Here is a 22,371-nt window from a genome sequence, read left to right on the forward strand (position 1 = left end):
TGATAATGCATCCACACAAGTAAAGTAAGACAGATTTTGACGTTATTTACTGGGCTTGCTCGAAAGCAATCCACATTTTGTATTCCGTGAGGAACTGCATTTGAGTAACATGGAAGAATAAATTAAACTCATATAAGAAAAAAGGTGGCTGTGTAAAGGAGAGAGCGCACTTTCCAAATATAAGCTATTGTTTGTTTACAAAGTCCATGATGACGTAGAACGATGGGGGGAGTGCTCGAAGTGGTATGCACCCAGCCACAGAGTGCGGAAACTGTTGCCCCAAAAGAGGGTTGCAGTTATGATATGCAAAGAAGAAAAAAGAAAAACCACGGATGTGCCGTGGTTTTTCTTCTTTGAATAAATTAAACTGACCACCCTTTTGTTATGAATTTCATAATGTGTCGACCCTACAATACCTCTAAACTGACAAGTTTTTTTTATTGTAAGAGCCTGCTGGCCATACATAATTTTAAGTAGTTAAAATATACCAAAGAGTAGCTTTGAGTAGGGGAAACAAGAGATGTATGAGATCTCCTGGAATATAGTAAATTCAGCTAAGATCATAGCTAAAACACTTTTTACATTGAAAGCATGAGGGTGTTTACTGAAGTAATGAAATCAATAGTTACGTTTTTTTTTTATTAGTCTTAGAACTACTACAGGCAAAGAATTGCAATGTATGTGAGTGTAATTTACTGACAAGGTGCAGAGTGGGCATCATATGCTGTCTTTTCCAACTGGGTGATCATGAGCTGACCAGGTTGTAATGAGCTTTGTGATAGTAGCTCATTACAACCTAGGATGCGCTTCATGCTTTTCTGTTATTTTTTTTTGTTAGATTTTCATGTATGAAAAAATAAGAGAAGCTTCTGAGATATAGATAAGCATTTTTATTTATCCAAAAATCAACTTCCTTCACAGGGTTTTTTTTATAGGTCTTTTTTCCCCAACTAATGTTGTTAAACTGAAATCATTAGTAAATGATTATGTCAATCTATATTTCTTATTCATTAAAAAGCCAAACGTTACAGGGACGTAATAGTTTGGTTAAGATTTTACACACACAAAACCATAGAAGTACAGCTGCTATAGTTAAGAGTATTTCAAGTAACCATAACTCATTCCCTAAAATAACTATAACTCGTGCCATGCAGTTTTCTCATTAATAATTTTACTGCAAATGTTAAAGTGAAATTATCAATGATGTCATACAAAATGTCATTAGTGATGTAATACTGGGGTAATTAGCAGTGCATGGCGAGGGCCTGAGTTATAGTAACCTTAGGGCACGCGTTATGGTTACTTGACATAACTAACTATAACAGCTTCATTTCTATGGTTTTGTGTGTGTAAAATCAGAACCTAACTATAACAACCCCGTAACCTTTGTGTTTGTGTGTGTGAATTTCTGGTATTTTTTTAACGTGAAGTAAGATGCCCATGGCAATGCACAGGCGGGCGGTGGGGATGCAGGGCTTGGCCTGGCATTGTGCTGCTCCCACCCAAGCTTGCTGCTCCTTCTCCCCCTCCTCCTTGCCATCCATTGTCCAAACCATGCCCCTGCTCCCTCGCTGCAGCTCTGTTTGGCCGTGTTCTGCCACTGTCCTTCCTGTCTGCCCTGAACAGATAGCTTTCTGCCCCCATCCCCCTCCTTCCTACAGTCTGTTGTTTGAATCCATGCATCAGCCCCTTCCCTCCTTCCTTGCGTGGTCCGATGTGGTGCCACGACCCTCCATTTGCTTGACGTCCCTGCCCACTGTTGCTCAAGTCTACGCCCCATCATTGCCCTCCTGCTTGGCCTCTGTGCTTAGCTTGCTCCTCCTACCCTCCCTCCTCCTGCCCTCCGATGTCTGTGTACTTGCCCTGGCTGCCTTCTTTTTTGCCCAACATGGTCCATGGAACTGTCACTTCTATCGATTCTGAGTGTTCTGTTGAGCTGGCACTGCTCCTCCCACCTGCCTAACATGGACAGATGGCTACCGGCTGTCCCTGCTACCTCCCCCATGCCAGTCCAAGTTCTATGACCCTATTCCCTCCCTCCTGTCCTCTACGGTTCATTCTGCTGCCATTCCCTTCTGCCCTCCATGCTCTGTTGTACTGCAACTCCTCATCCTGCCTACCCTGTATGTGAAGGCCCTTTCCCTGCAGTCTCTTGTTTGTGTCCAGCCCCTACCCATCCCTTCTAACCTCCACTGTCGTTTGTGCACGTCCCTGCCCCCACCCTCTTGCTCACCATGGCCATTGTGGTGCCACGAACCCTCCCACTTGCCATGCACTGCCTTTTGTGCTGCCACAGCCCCTTCCACCTGTCATGTGTGGTCAGCTTCGTGCCCTTGACCCTCTCCCACCTTCCCTCGGTTGTCTGTGATTGCCATTATAGTCTCACTGTCCCCCTCCATGGTGTGTTATGTTTCCATCACCCATCCCACCTGTCCTCCATGGTCAGCTTGCTGCTCCAAACTTGCCCCTTTAACCCCTTACCTTTGTTTTCCATGTGCAGGCCCTTAGCCCCTCCCCCTGCCTTCCAGGTCTGTTGTCATGCCCCTGCACCCTCCCTCCTGCCCTTCGTGGTCCATTATGCTGCAACAGTCCCTTCTGTCTGTCTAGTATGGTCAGCTTGCTACCCTTGCCTCTTTCCCCTCTACTCTCTCGTCCAAGTGCATGGCCCTGTCCCCTCCCTATTGTTTTACATGGTCCGTTGTGCAGCACTGCCACCCGGCTTGCCCTGTGTGGTGTATTGGGCTGCTGCAATCCCTGGTGCCTGCCCCTGCCTATATCCCTTCTGCCCTCTGTTATCCAGTCTATGTCCCTACCCCATACCTCCTGCCCTCAGTGATCAAATATACAATATTTGCCAATATTTTGAACTTGGTAAGAGAGAGATTTGAAAACAAAACATGGTAATCAGTTTTCCCCACTGACTTACATTGAAAAAAGGAGATTTTAGTCAGGAGATAGAAAAAATAAAGCCCTTTTGCCTTGAAAACATCACAAGTCTCCTGTCTGAAATAGGTCTTTGGCATGTATGGCTGTACTGCCACTGCCTCTCTCTTCTTCTCACAATGGCCTGTTATACTGCCACAGTCTCTCTTGCATGTCTTGCATGGTTAGTTTGTTGCTCATGCCCCTTTTCCCCTGCCCTCCATTGTCCGTTCTGCGTCTACCCCTCCCGCCTGCCCAGCATGGTCAACTTGTTTCCTTTGCACTCTCTTCCCTGCCCTCAATTATCCGAGTCCATGCCCCTGACATCTGACTCCCCACAGTAATCTAACAAACAACTAGATTGCTAACATTCCATATTTATTACAAAAGTGTGGCAGGCCTGATGTCGTCTTGATGTAATCAAAATTATTTACAGCATTTCTTTTAGAAATTATACAAAAATGAGAGGGTCTTATTCCCATCAAAAGTATTGGTAGTGCTCTAAAAACAAAACAAAATTGAGGACATATTTTCTGAGTTCTCATATAGGGACAAAGCACTTAAATTATTTGCCATCTTCACTTTTTTCATCCAGTTGATCATTTGATTATATGTTACATTTAGAGAAGAAATAGTCGCTTTACAGCCAGAGTTGCAGACCTTGCAACTGGAAAACCAGGTTCGAGTTTTGGGGTCAGCTCGACATCCTGTGATTCTGGGAAAATCACTTCATCTCCCCATACCTAAAACCCGAAAGGAATGCGTTCTTGTGTAATGTAACTGATGCTCATGTAAAGCACTCCAATACCTTCGGGTGAAGTCTGCGCTACATAAAACTGCAAAAAACAAACAAAACAAAAAAAAGTGGTTTGCATCGTTCTGTCTTTGGGCTATACCTCGGCTAATTTTGAGGGCTATTTGAGCTAAATTTGGACTCTTTATTTTCCTCTAGTGGCCATCTTGCGAGACTAATTTGATATGAAGCACTTTTATTCCTGCATTCCCTGCAGTATCCTCAGTGAAAGAAATGCTTTCAGTTTTCTACTTCGATTTAATTATGATGGTGGTCAGATGTGCCACACTTTGGTCATAAATTCAGAATGTTAGCACTCTAGTTGCTTATTAGAATACTGTAGTAAACTGACAATATCATGGAGATAATTGGCAGTCTGCTGTTGGTGTTGAAAGTGCATTTTTAAGTCTACATGTCAGAATGTTTTAATGGAATAGAAGAGGAAGACATTTTGGAACTCACTTAAAAAGTGTCCTACTTATTCTTTCTACAGCACTAACTATAATTTCTGTGTCAAACTAAACCCTCTCATTTTGTTCCTTTCTAAATTAAATGTTTTAAGTTTTACCAGTTTGATTCAATCAAGATGGCTTCAGGGGTGCCAAACCTTTTCTAGTTGTTCTTTAGAACACTCTGGGAGGCTGCAGTTGAACACAAGGGAATCAACTGACAGGCTGCTCCTGTTTGAAATGCTTTGCTGAGAATGTCAGTCTTATTTCTCATACTGCTGTGAAAGATAATGTGAATTTAAAGAAAGTATGCTCTCATTTTAGCTTCTGGAGCACCTTCCATAACCTTAATGGGAAAATCATGAAAAAATAGTTTTCTCTCAAACATGATTCATGAAATCCCAGTAGGCTTTTTCACATGGTAAAATCAACTTAGCAACAAATTATTTATATTGTAACTAAAATCTGTTATCACCCTCTATACGTTCTTTTTGTGATCCTCAAAACCTGCTACTCACTATAATGCATTTCAATGGGGTGCTATCCTTTATATTGGTCCCAAGGTGGCTGCCATCACTTTCTGGTTGACGTGCTGAAAACCAATCAGATCTCACCATGAGATCTGTGCTCAGGCTCCACCCAGATATACAAATGTATTTTTCCTTTAATATCTCAAAACCTACTTAACAGATTTACATTAATTACAAAAGGGAGCTTTCTGGACCAAGAGCTACCTTTATGCCAAAATTCTGTCTAATTCCGTTCAGCGGTCCAGGCTGCAGTCATGCCTAAAATCTCAATCGGAATGAACATGGAAAAAGCTTTTTTTGATAACCCCTTTTCCTGACCCCTGCTTGACGGTTCACCCCGAAACCTTCCATGCAGAACAAGACCACAAGACACTATTTTGCAGAAAATTTCATGATCCATCAAACGATTCCACAGACATAGCCAAGTCAAAAAACACTTTTCCTATAGAAACTAAGCCCTAACAATAACTACCTACTGGTGACCACAGTAGGTAAAGAGGAATTTTAAATTGAGGAACTGAATGTTTTATAATGAGTAGTCAGAATGTATTTTCACTATTTACGTGTACATATGTGCATGTTTTTATGGGTATGAATCTTTGTAACCAAAATAAACATGAATTGAATTAAATTGACACTGGTTTATCAAATGTGCAAATGAGACTCAAAAACCCATTATCTTGTTGATCGGTATACATTAGTGGTGGTTCAAGTTCACTGGGGCTCAGAATATATGTCTGAACCGTGGTCCAGTTTTCAAGCTAAGATTTAAGTTTTCAATGCTTTGAGTTTACAGTAACTGCAGGCGGTTTAATTTTTCACTGCTAGTAAATCAGTTCAATGCCAGTGGTTTCCAAGTCCTTTTAGTCTGTGCAGAAGAGTGACAACACAGATGGTGCTACATGCCACTGACCGGCTAAATACAAGTTGAGCTGAAACTTCAGCTCAAGTGAAGTGGATACACCTCTTCCTACCTCTAATGAGAAACCGAGGCACACTTGAGGACAGGAAGCATGGTACATACTGGAAACAATGACAGTATATGCCCTTACTGGTCTACTGTGCAGCAGCAAAGGGATAGCAATTCAGTACAGTTCCTCTCAGGAAGGCCCTCAAACACATAATGTGAAGGTTATCCCATGATCTTAAGTATTTTAGAGTTTGTATTAGTAAAAGGTTTGGTTATAAAAGGAAACAACAAAGAAGGTAATGACACAGGGGTCATTGCAGGAGGTTTTATTGGTTAACTGTGACTGTTGCCTGGCATGTGGTCAAGATGACATCAAGAACGGATGGGTCTGGTGACAAACAGTTGCAGAGAGTCAATGTTTTTAGGTACAATAGAAGTAAGTGATTTTGTCAGATGCCATTCACGTTTGTCAAATTAGGTGCTGAAGTATTCCTAATATGCAGAAGCTCTGTTTTTTTCTTTCTTTTAATCAAGTCGGTATTGAGCCTAAGAATCTGTCCGCAAACAAATTGGCAGAAAATAGTCTCTATATCAGCTTTTTAATAAATACTGCTGTGTGTTCAACTGTGTGCAGCTGACTAACAGCGACTCACTAAACAATAATGAACCTGAGGAAGCATGTAAGGACTGTGTTCTTCGAGGACATGATCACTTCTTCTCAGGTCTTCTCTGATATATGGATTTGCACATGAATCGTACACTATCCATACACAACTTCAGCAAAGATAGGTGCACTATCATCTTCCAGCAAGGTGTTTGAGAGAACAATAAGGTTCAAGCTGGAGTCCACAATAGAGGCAAGGAATATCCCATGTTGAGGAAGCCAAAACACAAAAGAATATCTGCTTCCAAAGAATCCTTAAATTAACCCTTTCCATAGGTATTAAACTAGATCAAGAAATGGTAAAGCAATGACTTGTCACAGGCACAAGGTGGCGCAATCCAGCATTACATTACGCAACTGTGATGTAATGAAGGAAATAAGACAATTGAACAGTCATTTTCTTTTTGCACACATTGCTTGTCTTACTTGTTGGTTCATTTCTGGCCCAAATGACCAGTCAATCACTACCATTTTTGAGGCCCAGCAGTAAAGTAGTATCTAATGTTTGGTTCAGCTATACCACCCCTCATGCACTGATTTAGACAGACTTGAGGGCAGGGGACATTTGAATTCCTTTTGCAATGGAAGCCACCAAGTGCCTCTTTAATTGAAGAAGAAAGCTTCTGCTATTAAGTATCAAGTGTTCAGGATTATGTAGGAGTGTAGGTCATGAGATAATGTTGGCGTGAGCAGACCTATTTAAAATGGATGGGGCTACTGATGTCAATATCTCACACCTTCTTTAAAATCTGTTAACGCTGGGGTCAGGTTTTGTTTAAAAAAAAATGACTCTCGAGACTCACCTCAATACTTGGGTATCTGAACCAGTCAGCACTGATTCTTCACCAGTATATGTGTTCTCACTTCCTGTAACACATTTATCTGAAGAAATTAGGAATTTTGTCAGTTTATTTTGTAACTAGAGCAGGCCCCAAACTCTTGCAACAGAGCCAGTATCCCAGGCATTTAGCACTCTGGATTACCTACTTTATAGCAGGATGCCACCTGAATATTGTGAGACTGTCTTTTATGCCAGTCTTCCTTCCGTACACCTGAATCCCTACATCTCAAAATACTCCCTAATCCAGCAAGCCAAAGATTCCACCACCAGGGCAAAGAGGAAGGTGGGACAGGCGGCACCTCCGACTGGTTTCCCATGCCATTCAAAAGCGCAGGGATGGTTCCTCATTAAATTTCACCTCTGCGATGACCTCTTTGTGAAGCACTTTGATCTATGACCAAAACATTTCCAGTACCACATGCCAGTGTCCCCACTGAACTCAATGAAATGCATTTTGAGTATCAAGATGTAGGATAGTCAAGGTCTGCCCCTTTCTTGCATGATTTCTAGCCAATTTTACAACTTTCTTTGGTGTAGTCTGGTGATCTGCCCAGCATGAATTTGCTTGCTCCAGAAGTACCAGGGTTAATATGACTTTGAGTAACCTGTTTGCCAGAATCTTAACCAAGACTTTCAACTGTGAAATGAGTAGGGATATTGGTTGATAGGAGGAACCTTTTAACTTTGGTTCAAACTCCTCCTCGTGGATGAAGGCAATGGTAACCTTCACGAGATCCTCCAACAGCTTGCCCACAGCTAGTAACAGGTTTAGGAAACGAGATCCTCCAACAGCTTGCCCACAGCTAGTAACAGGTTTAGGAAACGGATCACCACCACAGAGTTCAGTTTTTTTCAAACCTGCTCCCCTGGTACCCTGTTTAGGCCCAGGGCCTTACAGACATTAAGAGGGCTTTGCCCACCTATGTACAAATTTCAACTGAAATAATAGTCAATTACGTATTAACAGCAAGATTTGTTCTTCACAGTAGTACTGTCCACATAATATATTCAGTTTGAAACATGATGGTTATGTTTCAAACCCATTCTGCAATGTTTTGGGGAAGGGTCTTCATCAGGTCAGTGATCTCGGGATCATTTTATGTCAAACTATAGCAGTGAAAATTATAGAAAATTGTTGGTTTTGTATGAGATATAATGGTAGAAAGTACAGCTGATGTTAAATAGTAATGTCAAAATCAGGCTTGCCTTTGGGTGAATGTGGGATAGTGCAACATAAATTAACAAAATACAAATACTAGCTAGCATGCCATGCTAATAGCAGATTCAAAACTGAATTAAGTTCTATCCAATGTTGTGTGCAAAGTTAATCAACTCATACTGCACATGTAAGTGCAGCACATATCAGTAAACCAACACAATGAAAGTCCATTTGTAATCATTGAACACAGTGGGGTAGAAGCAAAACCCTTTTTTTTTTTTTTTACAGAAGTAGATGGTCCATAGTCTGCCACATCAGGAGATGAACTGTCACAGCCAGCTAAAACTACTCAGGCAATAAAGATGTGATTTAGTATAGCGCAGCAAGTATGAAGTCAATAAGATGTGCCCAAGTTAGGTTTAAAAAATGGTGGCATTTAACGTACCAACATCAAAAGCAGAAGGATTAGTATCCAGTACCAATATTACTAGTGAAAATATTAACCTTTCTCTGAACTTCCAATCCCTGCCTTAACCAGGTGTTATATAGTTGGTCTCCCTCTTCAAGAGAGAGCAGGAAAGCTACTGGTCACACTTTTTAGTGTCAACATAGAGGGGAGGTCTGAGGCACATCTAGGCCCTCAGGTTCATCAACAGGTTCTTAAAGAAAATAGGGGTTTTCTTCATACTCTTTGGCACATTTTCTCAGTCTTCCGGGTTCAGGACTGGTTAAGCATCTGCCCAGAGTGCAGCAGGACTTACACTGAAGTCATGCAACTACTCTCTAGGCAAAACAATAGATTCACTGCCTTATTTTAGTCAACTTGAGAATCATTCTTGTATATGAGTTGAATCATTCTGCAAATTGCTTCCTCTGTCAAATAGGTTTGAATTGCCACATCAAGCTAGTGTTCACTTTTTTAGAACACTTTTTGCCAAAAGATCACCCCGAACATTGTGTTCAACTCCACTAGACTAATAGCACTTTTCACCACAGGGTGATATATGAACATGAATGCAGCAGTCAGACTTAGTCAATCACTACAATGCTGGAGAGCATACAGGGGTAGGTTAATGGACATCGTAACACCCAGTACCCTACAACTTATTAACCAAGTCTATTGCTGTTACTCTTTTTTAATCATATTTGAGTAATATGCATGTATCGCTTGTACTGTGACACTGATTTTTGCACCAAGCTCCTTCCTACTTGTCTGTTTACTATTAATACTCGATGGAAATGAAGTAATCTGATTACAGTTTACGTGGCTTCTTCATTATTTTTCTTCTACATCAATTGTTATTCCCCACTTTGACTGCTCTTGGGTCTTATTTATTTATTAGAAACCGTTAAGTTTACTAATCTTTATTGTTGACCTACACATTTCATGTGAACACTGTGGACTTTTAAGTCTTTAGATCCATGCTCTATTAGAGGCTTATAGAGCAGATCCTGTGGCTTTTTTCAACTTCAAAATAGGTCTGTCATACGTTTTGTATGTTCAACCAATCGCCTACCTGATATAGGATCAGCAGATTAAGACTTTTACTTACACTAGCAACGTGATCCTTAACCAAATGTTCCCAAAAATGATGCAAAAAAAAAAACCCACAGCTCTAATCATTAATATGTTCTAGATCTGTAGTGAAGAAAGTACTACACATTTAAGTGGACAATAAAGTTTCTGGTGCCAAGTATTATAGTTTATTAATAAACTGTTTTATTTTGATATACACCAGCAAATATGATGGCAAAATATGAGTGGTCATATTATTCAAATGTTCGACAGATGGGACTGTTCATTTTGTCCTAAATAACTGTGCGCTACAACTTCTGAACTTCAAAAAGTTTTTCCTAAGATATTTTATAGCCTTGCAGCGGGTAGTAATTGGTTCCCGACAAGTCGTTTTTAACACACTTTCGTTCATGCATAATTCAGCCTAAATGCACATACTTTTAAAATGCTTAATTACAGCAAGACGACTGCATCTAGAATCTGACTCAGTGGTGGCTTGGCTTTGAGGCTTTTTAAGATGTCTACAGGCATTACTCAAAAAATGCCCTGGATGAATCTGACACTCGGGCCCTAATGCAAAGTACTGTGGGAAGGAGTATGTAAAGCAGCAATAAACAAAACACTGCCTGCAACACAGTTTTATCTTGCTTTGTCCCCAACTGGTGCCTGCAGCAGCTGACAGTTACAGAGTTTGTGTAATATCTATTCTTTTAGCCGCCTTTTATGCCTAGGCTGGTGACCTTTGGATTTTCTCATTATTGGGGAGACTGCTTTGATTCCATAAATCACACCTTTTTTTGAGGGGGAGAGACTGCTCAAAAGTAATCTCAAATATGGGGAGACTGCATCAACACTGGCTTCTGAGCATTGATAATGAAGCCCAGACCCTGCAAGGAGATGGACCACTCCAAATGAGTGAAAACTAGACAGGGACATTGAGCCATAAAGAGGATGTTGTTGAGGTAAATTATCAGACTTAACACCCCTTGCTTTAAGGGTGGATTCAAACCCCTGCCTTGGAAGGGCTAATGACACCAAAGGCTAATGGCCAAGCCTCTGAGCTACACCTTCTGACTTTAGGTTCTGTTAGAAATAGTGGCCTTTGGTTTGCAGTCAGGTTAACCCTCTGTCCAAGCAAGGACCCTCAATCTGGTCAGGGTAAGTCACACACAATCCAAACTATCCAGTGCCCACCCTTTGGTAGCTTGTCACTGAGCAGACAGGTTTAACTTAGAAGGCAATGTGTAAAGTATTTGTGCAATAAATCATGCAATACAACAGTAGAACACCACAAAAATACACCTCACAGTGTTTAGAAAAATATATCATATTTATCTGATAAGATGCAGGTCAAAACGATTAAGGTGCAATAAGTATATATTGAAATATCACTATAAAAATGATAAAAAGGGTTTTAAGTCTCTTAAAAACAACAAATGTCTCTTGCAAGCGCAAAGTACCTGGTTTGCATTCAAAATCTCCGCAAGGAACCGCAGAGGAGGAGGGGCGTGGAAAACAGGGAGGTGTGCGTCGATTTCTCTGGCCGCACATGGCGATGTGTTGTTTGTTTTTCACGCAGGGAAGGCTTTGCATCGATCTCCAGCACTCAGACTTGGGTCCTCTTCGGGTTGCAGGGTTTTTCGACGCCCCGGGAACGATGTGTTGAAATCCAGCACTGGCAGGACGAAGTCACAGAGGCTGCGTTGATCCGGTAGGCGTTCAGTGGAAAATTCGACCACATGGCAGGCGATCCGTTGATTCCTCTCGGGAAGTTGGGCTGCATCGTCCCGACTTGGCTGTGCATCGATCGAGTGGGCCGTGCGTCGAATGGCCGGTCGCTATGTTGGCGCTGCGTCGATCTTCTCCTTAAAAAGTAGGTCTGCGTCGTTCTGATTCAGTGTGCGATGATTTTCTCACTGCAGTGCAGGCTGTGCATCATTTCTGGCAGGCGGTGCGTAGATTTTCTCTGCACTGTGATTTCTTCTTGCAGGAATGAAGTCTTTTTGGTCCTGAGACTTCAGGGAACAGGAGGGAAGCTCTATACAAGCCCTTGGAGAACACTTCACAGCACAGCCAGAGAGCAGCAAAGCAGCAGGGCAACAGCAAGGCAGCAGCCCTTCTCAGAAAAGCAGTCGGTGAGTCCTTTGGGCAGCCAGGCAGTTCTTCTTGGCAGTTTGCAGGTTCAGATTCTTCTCCAGGATGTGTCTGTGACAAGAGTGTCTTGTCAAAATGTGTCTGATGAAGTAGAGTGTCTACCTCAAAAGTGTCTGAGTTGGTAGGGTCAGAGACCCTCCTTAAATACCCAAATGTGCCTTTGAAGTGGGGGAGACTTCAAAGACTGGCTTAGAAGTACACAAGGTCCCCTTTCAGTTCCATTCTGTCTGCCAGGGTCCCAGTAGGGGGTGTGTCAGTCCTTTGTGTGAGGGCAGGCTACTGTGCTTTGACATGTAAGTGTTAGACCCTCCACCCTCACAGCCCAGGAAGACCCATTCAATATGTAGTTGTATGCAAGTGTGACTGAGCATCCTGTGTTTGTCTGAGTGAATGCACAAGGGAGCTGTCAACTAAACCAAGCCAGACGGGGATTGTAAGGCACAGAAGGATTTAAGTGTAGAGAAATGCTCACTTTCTAAAAGTAGCATTTCTAAAATAGTAATATTAAATCCAACTTCACCATTAAGCAGGATTTTGTATAACCATTCTGGCCATACTAAATATATCCTCGATACTTCTTTCAGATCAGGATCTCCCACTCAAACAGTATAGGAGGGTAGTCCTCATGCTATCCAATGAAAGGAGCAGACCTCGCAGCAGTGTAAAAACGAATTTAGGAGTTTTACACTACCAGGACATATAGAACACACATGTTCATGTCCTGCCTTTTTAGCTACATAGCACCCTGCCCTATGGGCTACCTAGGGCCTAACCTTAGGAATGACATATGTAGAAAAAAGGGGAGTTTAAGGCTTGGCAAGTACTTTTAAATGCCAAGTCCCAGTGGCAGTGAAACTGCACACACAGGCACTGCAAGGGCAGGCCTGAGACATGGTTAGGGAGCTACTTATGTGGGTGGCACAACCAGTGCTGCAGCCCACTAGCAGCATTTAACTTACAGGCCCTGGGCGCATGTAGTGTACTTGACTAGGAACTTACAAGTAAATTATGGGTATGAGTCAATGTCACCATGTTTTAAGGAGAAAGCATATGTACTTTAGCGCTGATTAGCAGTGGTAAAGTGCACAGAGTCCTAAAGCCAGCAAAAATTAGGTCAGAAAAAGGGAAGGAGAAAGGCAAAATGTTTGGGTGTGACCCTGCAGAAAGGACATTTCCAACAGGTTCCCTGTGGCTTATTGGTCAAGGTCACGGACCCTCACATTCAGTTCAGGTACAGCAAATGTGTGCCCATTTAATGCAATAGGTTAACTATTAACTTGCTAATTATAGCCCAGCCAAAAAAGTACACAGATTTAATATATCACTTATCTGGTGTTTAGTTCTAGTTACAAAGAGGACATTTAGTTTACAGCTGTCTCAAAATGTTTCATAAACCTGCAGGCAACCAACTTGTGGTACTAACACACAAAAGTAAACATAGCAGAAAGCAAATAATAGCAGTCTTACCATAGCTAGTTGTCGACCGATATTCCCCACTGTTATTCCACCAGCAAAAAATATACAAGGTAACCAGGACCGAACATAAAGGAAATCTGGTGAGGTATACCTAAAAATAGGAAACATTTATAAAACAACGACCCACAAATTTGCTCATTCCACTAAACAGAAATATACATTTCTTAGGTGGTTTTGCAAGATTTCATTTCTTAATATTGGCTAACTGAAATTGTGATCTACAGAGGTATACAGGGTAAACCCTTATGGGAAAGCAGGTATGATGTTAGACATGTAACAGCTCACAAGTATAGTCAGGTAGTTAGCTGTTACCTCAAGTTATTTTTCCCTGTTTAGCTACTGTTGTAGGCTCAAAATCTAAAGGTTTCCATAATGTGGTTTGCAAACATGGATAAATACCTCAATGTAGCATGTTTATAAGGGTCTAAGGGCACTCGAAGAAGAAATAAGTTCACCAATTTTTACTGAGGCTCATGTGTGATCAAGGTATGCTCGAGTTTGTAAAGTGTTTGCCTAAAGCAAATACCTTGCCAAGTTATGTTCATATTGTTGTCTCCAGCCTAATTTCGCCAAATCGATGACACCAAGGTGGAGGAAGACTATATCTCAGGTCTGGCAACCATCAGGACTTCTTGCTTTGGACACAGTCTCTTGAACCTCTAACAAACGCAAATCTTCAATGCTGGGCTACAACCTATGCAAATTTATCACGATGCACAAAACGTTTCTAACATTGTAAAGATCAATGACCCGATATTTTCACTGGACCGGAAGTGAAAACTCCGCCCACCACAGGTACAGCACTGATTTAGTTAGAATTTGGCAAAAATGCTAGCATCCGCCAAATTGTGACAAAGAATACTCAGAACAAGTAACATGATAAAGCAGCCTCATACCAGTAAGTCAGGCAATAATGCAAGTGAACATAGTAATAAATGTTGTTTTAAAGGCCTGACATGACAAACAAACATAAAAGCTACCTGCTAATGATGAATGGGTTCTCCTTTTCCCACCTGGTCTGTTTGAGTGCATGACCCGACAAGTGTGTGTGCACTGTCTCTGTGGAAGGCAGAAATCTGAATCCAGTCACTAAGATCTCCCATAGACTGTCCCAGTCACTTCTCTACACGGAATACCTCATAAAAAGCTGGCACATATGCTTCTACAAACATGTTTTGTTTATAGGGATTTCAACAAAAAAGGAAGATAATGTTATGTAACTTCTAAGTGTCATGTAGTCACATGGGATAATTCTTCTTCCCTGCCAACCCAGCAATTCTCATTGAGAACACAGGAGAGTTGTTTATTGCCCATGAGAGATTAGCAAAGAACCCCAACGCAGATAACTGTGCCCTAGCATTGCTAACTGCTCAGCCTTGCACATCAAGGAACTCTATCAATTAAACCACTAACTCTAGTGAAAAGACACCTTTCCACCCGATCTCACATAAAAAGGCCTATACGTCTAGAAGTCTCTTCTCCTAAGTGTTGCATGCTTTGGGTGCTAAAGAAGCAGTAACTAACTCTGCCAATGGCAGGACATTTAGATTTCACAGTTTATCCAGGAAGTTGGTCAGAAATGCAGCTGCCTCTGAATGGTATTTTATAAACTCCTATATCTTACAGAAAGAGAAAAAAAGTCAGCAGTGTTAAAAAACAAACCTGGAACAAGTTTTGCGTAAGACATGACTTTTCCCTCAAGCATAATTCTTATACGACCTGACCATGATAAGTGTTCGGTTAGGTGGTATTATTTGTGTATGTGCCTTTTAGGGGATGAGAGATAATGGATTAAACACAGGGCCCACCCATACGCACTGCCCAATTTAGTGCACTCCCTGACATTATGCTTTGATTTCTAGGAAACATTAGATTCTGAGTGGGATGAAATGCTACAGATAGAACGGTAGTGCTTCAACATGCATGCACATAGGGATCTAGAGAATCCTGTGCTGTAAAATGGCTAACATGCTTTTTCTGTCCCTGTTGACTGGTAGAGCCAAAAGAACTGCTGCTCGCAAGAGACATACCTCCTAGACACGGAGTCAAGCTAAACTGGGACTTCAGTCTGGTCTCATCTGACATGCAGGTCATCAAACTCCACTCATACAGTAACAATCCTAATCGAGCAGTGCTCCGCACCCATAGTCATAACAGACCGTTGAGATCTTCTTCCATAATAAAACAAGTTCTACGGTAAATTCTGGCTTGTTTTCCAACACCACCATGTGATCTAATTAAAAATCAAACAACCAATTAAAGAAATTATTTTAATCTTTTGCGATGTAATCTTTGATAGACACTTTGCTGCCCTCTGTTTCCATCCCCTTTCATTTCACTCCAAGAAAAAGTGAATACAATTTCACCCACCCAGGTCTTTTCTTTTGTTTACAAGGATGAACTACCCTAACTTCACTCTCCCTGTTATTTGATTCTCAACTTGCCCCTTAAATTACCATTTTCCCTTCTTTTTGTCTGTTCTGCAGTTCTTTGAGTGACTGCTCCAATCTTCACATACTCACATTCCTTGGTCTTATCTTCTGCCAAACCAGATCCTCGTACCAATACAGTCACCATTAAATTGCCCAGTCATCCTCTGAACGGTTTAACCTGCACATAGTGCCATTACTAGTGAGGCAGATCGCTAGTAATGGCACTATGGGGTAGGATGTCCCGGAAATAAGTGGCACTTGGCTGTGAACTGCTATGCCCATGGCAAAGCCCATAAATTATTAAGTGACTGGGTTATGGAATGGCAAGTAGGTGAGGCCAACAAGTTACTCAGTAATGCAGTAGTGTTCCCTGAAAGCCAAAAGGTTAGAACTAATGGGGCTAAGGAAATCCCACACTGTGTCCACTATTGTGGGGCTGAACTTGTTACAAGGGTGCTAGTTGTCTGACTGTGCCGTCTGAGATCCAATAATTTGGTGCAGTTTTACAGGGGCACCCATAAAGGATCAAGTAAAGGAGCTTGGTGATTGATGACGAATCACTTTGTCACTGCCCTTGTTAGCGGGTTTCTCACAGGCAAACAGCTTGTCACTGTGCTCAATCATTCCTTGGATTCCGATATGTATTTTCTTCGCTTCATCTCTCCCTCCCTCCCTCCCTTCATCTCTTTCTTCCTTCCTTCCAGCAATAGCCAATAGGTAGTTATAGGTAGCACCGACCTTTCCCAGAGACAAAGTGTTTTTGTTTTACTAATAACCTTGGTGCCGTTTCACAAACATTCATGCAATTTTGAAAACCAGTTAACTAATTTGTTCAGCTGCTGTCTAGAAAGTATTGGGGAGAACTGTCAAGCATGTGCATGTCTATGGGGATTTTCAAATTTTTGAACATGACTACAGCCAGAACCGCTGAACGGATTTACACCAAATTTGTAGAAGAATAGGTCTTGCTCCAGAAAGATTAATTTGTGTTATTTGGCGTAAATCTGTTAAGTAGTTTCAGAATAATTATAGGAAATAAAAAAAAAATATCTAGGGACGTGATTCACTCGCGGGGCATCCGCGGATAACGGAATCAAAAGCAAGGACCAGAATGGCTGTCCACAACCTGAAAGAAAAGTTTTCAGCTGCCACTTACTTTCTCACTTGGGCTATAGGAAGGAAGAAAAAAGGGGAAAAACATAATGAGTCAGGATAGAGGTACTCTGACTCCAAATGACACATGGAGGAGTCCTTTGGAGAATCTCCATGGGCAAAAACTTGCCCAGTTCCTTTTTGGTCCAATTTGCATATCCACCGCAACGCTGTGGATCGCAAAGGATCTGCGGATCCAAAGCAGAAAAAAATTCAATCATTCACACATGAAACCCCCTGTCAATGTGGGGTTGGGTGCATGTGGAGGGGTTGAATGCAGGGCCTGGCCAACCCTCGCTGCACATGGCTGAAGGCCGTTTGTGCAGTGGTTGTATTAATATACGGTAATTATATATAACTTTACATTAAAAAAAAAAACATAGTAATTCACTAAGAAAAAACAAAGTTTACAGAAGTGTTACAGTTTGTGCGTGGATGGATTTCCGGTGATAGGTCAAGCAAGGGCTGAGAATAAATGGGGGGCGGTCTCAAAACGGTAAGTTATCATGCTTTTTCCATTGACTTTCTTAGGAAGCGCTACCGTAAAAACTGCTGAACAGAAATATGCCAAATTTGGCCAGAAGCTACATCTTGATCAGCAGATTGTGCTTTTTTGTTGGTGTGAATCCGTTCAATAGTTTATGAGAAATGAAGGTTTAAAAATATTTTAATATCTAGACGGTCAGGTTCCCAAGAGTCTCCAGTCTCATATAACAGCAAATTTAAAAACAGATCATTCTAATTGGCCGTGGTAGTTTATGTCCACTTTGGGCCATCTAGCTCCTGCAGGAGTCAAACTCCCACTGGAATGAGTGAGGACTCCAACTTGCTGCCAGCACAATGAGAAAAATGTTGCTGGCAGCCATTAAAAGACTCGCAGACTTAATTCACGGTCCTGAATTGAAAAAATAATTTATATGATAGATATAAAAAGATAACTTTGTATACATATATATTACTTTGTGGTGGTCACCACTAGGTAGTTGTAGTTTGGACCACGTTTCTATATAAAAAGCGTTTTATACTTGCCTGTATCTTTGGGGCCACATGACCAATCTTCACAAAACAACAAAATCTGCCAGTTCTGTCAGCTGCTGCCTGGAAACATTCAGGGTGATTTCCCCATTCATTTTTCTATAGGAATTTTGAACAGCCATAGCACATAAACTACTGGACGGAATTACACCAAATATGGCAGGAAGCTAGGTCCTTGTCCAGAAACAGTGCTTTTTTGTTTTGATGCAATTCCTTCAGTAGATTTAGAGAAAGTAAAGAAAATCCGAATTGGTATATCTAGGGATGCGTCCCCTCCCAATCTCGTGTAGAGATCTGATTAGCTGATAACACTTCATCAAAAGTAGTCTTTGAAGTGTTGTCAGCCATCTTGGAACTCGGCTGAAGCCAAGTCCCAAAACAAAAAAGGTAAAAAATAAAGAAAAGGGGCCAGGGTACGAACACCCTGACCCCTTGGCTCTGGTGGAGAGGTACCAAAGGGACCTTCCAGGACAATTTTTTAATTTTTTATTTTATGGATGGAGCGGCGGTGGATCCACAGATCTGCCATAAAAAAATAAATTTAAAAAAAGCATAGGCTCCCCCGCTGTGTTACTATATTGCCCCGGGTGGGCCAAGTCCCAGAGGCTTTTGTATCAAAAGTCACTGGGCCTTCTGGTCCCCTCTGACTGCCCTGGCGACCGGCAACTCCTCGGAGCTTATGAGTTGTATGCGAGGGGGCCATGTGCCTCCTTGCTGCCCTGAGGACCACCACCTCCCCAGCACAAAACTTAAATATGCGTGAGGTGGGTGGCGTGTGCTGCCCCCCTCTTGAAGCCACAGATGACTCCGGCGACCAAGCTCCTCCCCCTCCCCAGGGCTTGCTCCTGCTATGCCCCGGGGTGCCCCCCCACCGGGACACAGCTGTTTGCTGTGGCTTGGCTCTCAGCTGAAGCCAAGTCACAGCAAACACTTTGGGCTTGGACAGCGGGATCTGTAAAGCGGATCCAGCTATCAAAATCCAAAGCTTTCTCATCTCTATTCCCTGCAAGTGTGCAGGGGACAGAGCTGAAATGCTTCAGTAGGTACGGACCTGCTGTCAAAGCAGCTCTGTGGTTGCTGAAGCAATGGTACTGTGAGGGAAGCCTTAAGGCTTTCTCTGCAGTGCCAAGTAACCCTTAAGGTCTTTTTATTAAAAGAAGATATATCTATAAAATAAATAAATACATAAAAAACTAAATAAACATATAGGGACCGCAAGGGACTCCTTTGCAGTCCCAGATAGCCCAGAAAGGTCTGAAAACAATATACATATTTTTTTTTTAACCATAGATTAGTGTGACTTTCATTTCTCTCTTTTTTTAATAAAAAAAAACATTCGTTTTTTTTTTTTTACATAATACATTTTTATTTTAAATAGAACACACATATTTAATTCTAAGTATATCAGATATTACAGCCAAAAAAAACACAATCTCTTTCCCTCTCACTTTCTTCCTCTATTTCAGTCTCTCTTCCAATCAATTTCTCCCACTCACACACCTACTCAGACACTTACGCACCCACTCATGGGCCCACTGGCAACCCCATGCACCTACTCACAGACCTGCACACACACTGACACACCCACTAAAACACTCACACCTAGACAATCTGCCAGCCACTCTCACCCACAGATAACCCTCTCACATCCATTCTCACAACCAGAGAAGCCGCTGTCAACTCCCGCCAAAGGGCTGTGCACAGCATGGGTTTGGGTGGTTACGGGTTGTTGGCCGTAGGGTGTGGCTGTAGGCCACATCTTGCGGGCAACCTCTCCTGAGCACGGGTGTGCACAGTGCAAGTTTGGGTGCTTATAGGGGGTTGGCCTCAGGGCCAGTCCCTGTGGTCAAGCACCGCAGCACATGACCAAAAGGTGTCTGTACCCTGGCTCCTTTTCTTTTTTTTCTTTTTCTTTTTTTTCTGGGACTCAACTGCTAAGTCCCAAGATAGCTGCCAACACTTCCTGGTTGAAGTGTTCACAGGCAATCAGATTCCAGCACAAGATCAGGAGGGTCACAAATTCTTCACGTCCCTAAATATACAAATTAGTTTTCCCCTTAATTGTTACAAAAACTACTGAACAAATTTACACCGAACCAAAATAATGTTCGCTTTCTGGACCAGGACATCCCTTTCTGCCAAATTTGAAGTAATTCCATCCAGTAGTTTTGGTACCATCACAGGTCAAAATCATTAAGAAAGAAAATGAATGGGGAAAAAGTGTTTTGGGATTCCCTCGCCCCCTTTTTTTCCTCGACCCCCCCCCAGAAACTTTCCAGACAGCAGCTGACATCACTGGCAAATTTTTTAGAAAGTTAAGTGAAGATTCTTCAAGCGGCGCTAAAGATATAAGCAAGTAAAAAAGACAAATTTCTATAGAAACTAGGTCCAAATTATAAATCCTTGCCCCTGGGTGCGAACCTAGAGGAACCCACTGGGGGATAGAACTAAACTAAACAAATAAAAAAAATAATCAGCAAATCTGGCCAGTGGGGGGGGGGGGGGGGGAGTGGATCTTTGGGGAGAAAAAAAACCCACAAAAAATGAGACAGCATTCATAAATTAAGGGGACAAGGTTGGCCTCCCCAAGTTGTCCCAGAGACCCCATCCCCTGTGGCTCAATTTAGTTATTCAACGGACGGATCACACAGCCTTCCTCTCCAAGCTGAATTCGGCCCCAGTGTCCAAGCCTTGGGCATAAGGCATTTAATAATGGGAGGGGCCCCTTGCCGCCACCCCTCCCCCAAGCTGTTTGCAGCCCTAGGGACCCCATACCCAAGGGCTAAATTTAATTATTTAGGGGAGGGGGCATACAATCCAATCCCCAAGCTGTATTTGGCCTACAGGACCCCATCCACCCCCGTGCCCATAGTATTTTCTAAGGGGAGGGGGGCTCCTCCCAAAGCCTTTAATGACCAGTGGGACCCTGTCGGTTCAGTTACTGTTTCTCAGGGAGCCCACCCCAGGAACACAGGGCTTTAAACATGTTTGCGTCTGTCTGGCAGGAGCATTGTCAAATTTTCCACCAAACGGGAGCTAACATACTTCTGCCGGACTTGAGAGCTGATTTCCTGCCTGCACTGATGTGAGCAGGGTACCATAACACCAGTCTGCTCCCATCAGTAGGGAGTACCAGAACTAGCTGTTCGCTCCAGGCAGGAGCAATGCTTGCTCCCGTAGCATGTGAGAAGTTTGGTGGGGCTTCCAGGGCCCTGAGGTTTCCCCCATGCCCCCCAATATTGTGGTTGGTGGGTGCCCCTGGACAGCACATGGGCCACCCACCTTCAAATGTTGCAGGTTCCAGGGGATGGGGTCCTCAGGCCCTGAGAAGGCTGAGGGAGGTGAGCCACTCTTTTGTGCACATTCCAGTGCTGGAATGGGCTCCCCAGGGCCTATAATGGCTCTAAGTGAGGGGCAACATGCCCCCCTCTCCTTAAATCAGTAAATTGGGCCCTGTGGGATGGTGGCCCCGGGGCCAAAAACAGCTTGGGAAGGGGGGGTCTATAAGCCCCTCCCCTTAAATATACCCAGCCCTGGGGCTCTATATGTGCTGGGGAGGGTGCCCTACTGACTTCCTCTCCCCATACCCAAGGGCTAAATTTAATTATTTAGGGGAGGGGGCATACAATCCAATCCTCAAGCTGTATGTGGCCTATAGGACCCCATCCACCCCCGTGCCGATGGTATTTTCTAAGGGGAGGGGGGCTCCTCCCAAAGCCTTTAATGATCAGTGGGACCCTTTTGGCTCATTTCCTAAAATGACACTCACCATTTTTTTTTTTTTTTTAATTTATTTTTTTAAAAGGTACGACCCAGGGAGATGGGACCCCTGTGGCCTCTGAAGGCTCAGCCCCCTTTTATTCACATTTTGGCTCCTGGGAATGGGGCCCCCGGGCCCCAAGAAGGCTTACTGAGAGGGAGGTGTCACATGCCCCTTCTTTTTAATTGAATATGGCCCCAGGAGATGGGGTCTCTGGGGCCTGATAAGACTTAAAGATGGGGGCCATGCAGTCCCCTCCCCATTTAAACAAAAGAAGACCCCAGCGGATGGGGTCCCTGGTGCCTATGAAGGTTCGGGAGGAGAGTCCATACAGCCCCCCTCAATTTTTATTTTATTTTTAGTTTGGCCCACGGGAGGATGGGATCCCTATGGCCTAATAAGGTTCAGACAGGGAGCTGCATGCCGCGCTGCCCTTAGATTTTGGCCCCAGGGGTCCTGTTTTCCCAGGGTCATAGGAGGCTCGGGGAGAGTGGCTACATTCTCGCTCTCACTTTTTATTTTATTTGTCCCGGGGATATAGTCTCACTGTGGGAGGCAAGCTGCATGCCCCCCTTGAT

The 22,371-nt window shown here is 42.9% G+C and overlaps 1 protein-coding gene across 2 annotated transcripts in view; it reads right to left on the reverse strand.

Moving 5' to 3' along the window:
* The window catches only part of INSIG2 (insulin induced gene 2), a 118,515-nt gene that overhangs the window by 16,472 nt on the left and 79,672 nt on the right, over window positions 1-22,371 (reverse strand). For both annotated transcript variants that reach the window (XM_069224340.1, XM_069224339.1), the window contains exon 5: window positions 13,406-13,505. In XM_069224340.1, the coding sequence (XP_069080441.1) occupies window positions 13,406-13,505 (100 nt within the window). The remainder of the gene's footprint in view (window positions 1-13,405; window positions 13,506-22,371) is intronic.

Source organism: Pleurodeles waltl, chromosome 3_1, assembly GCF_031143425.1.
Source record: "Pleurodeles waltl isolate 20211129_DDA chromosome 3_1, aPleWal1.hap1.20221129, whole genome shotgun sequence".
In the NCBI taxonomy this organism is placed as follows: domain Eukaryota; kingdom Metazoa; phylum Chordata; class Amphibia; order Caudata; family Salamandridae; genus Pleurodeles; species Pleurodeles waltl.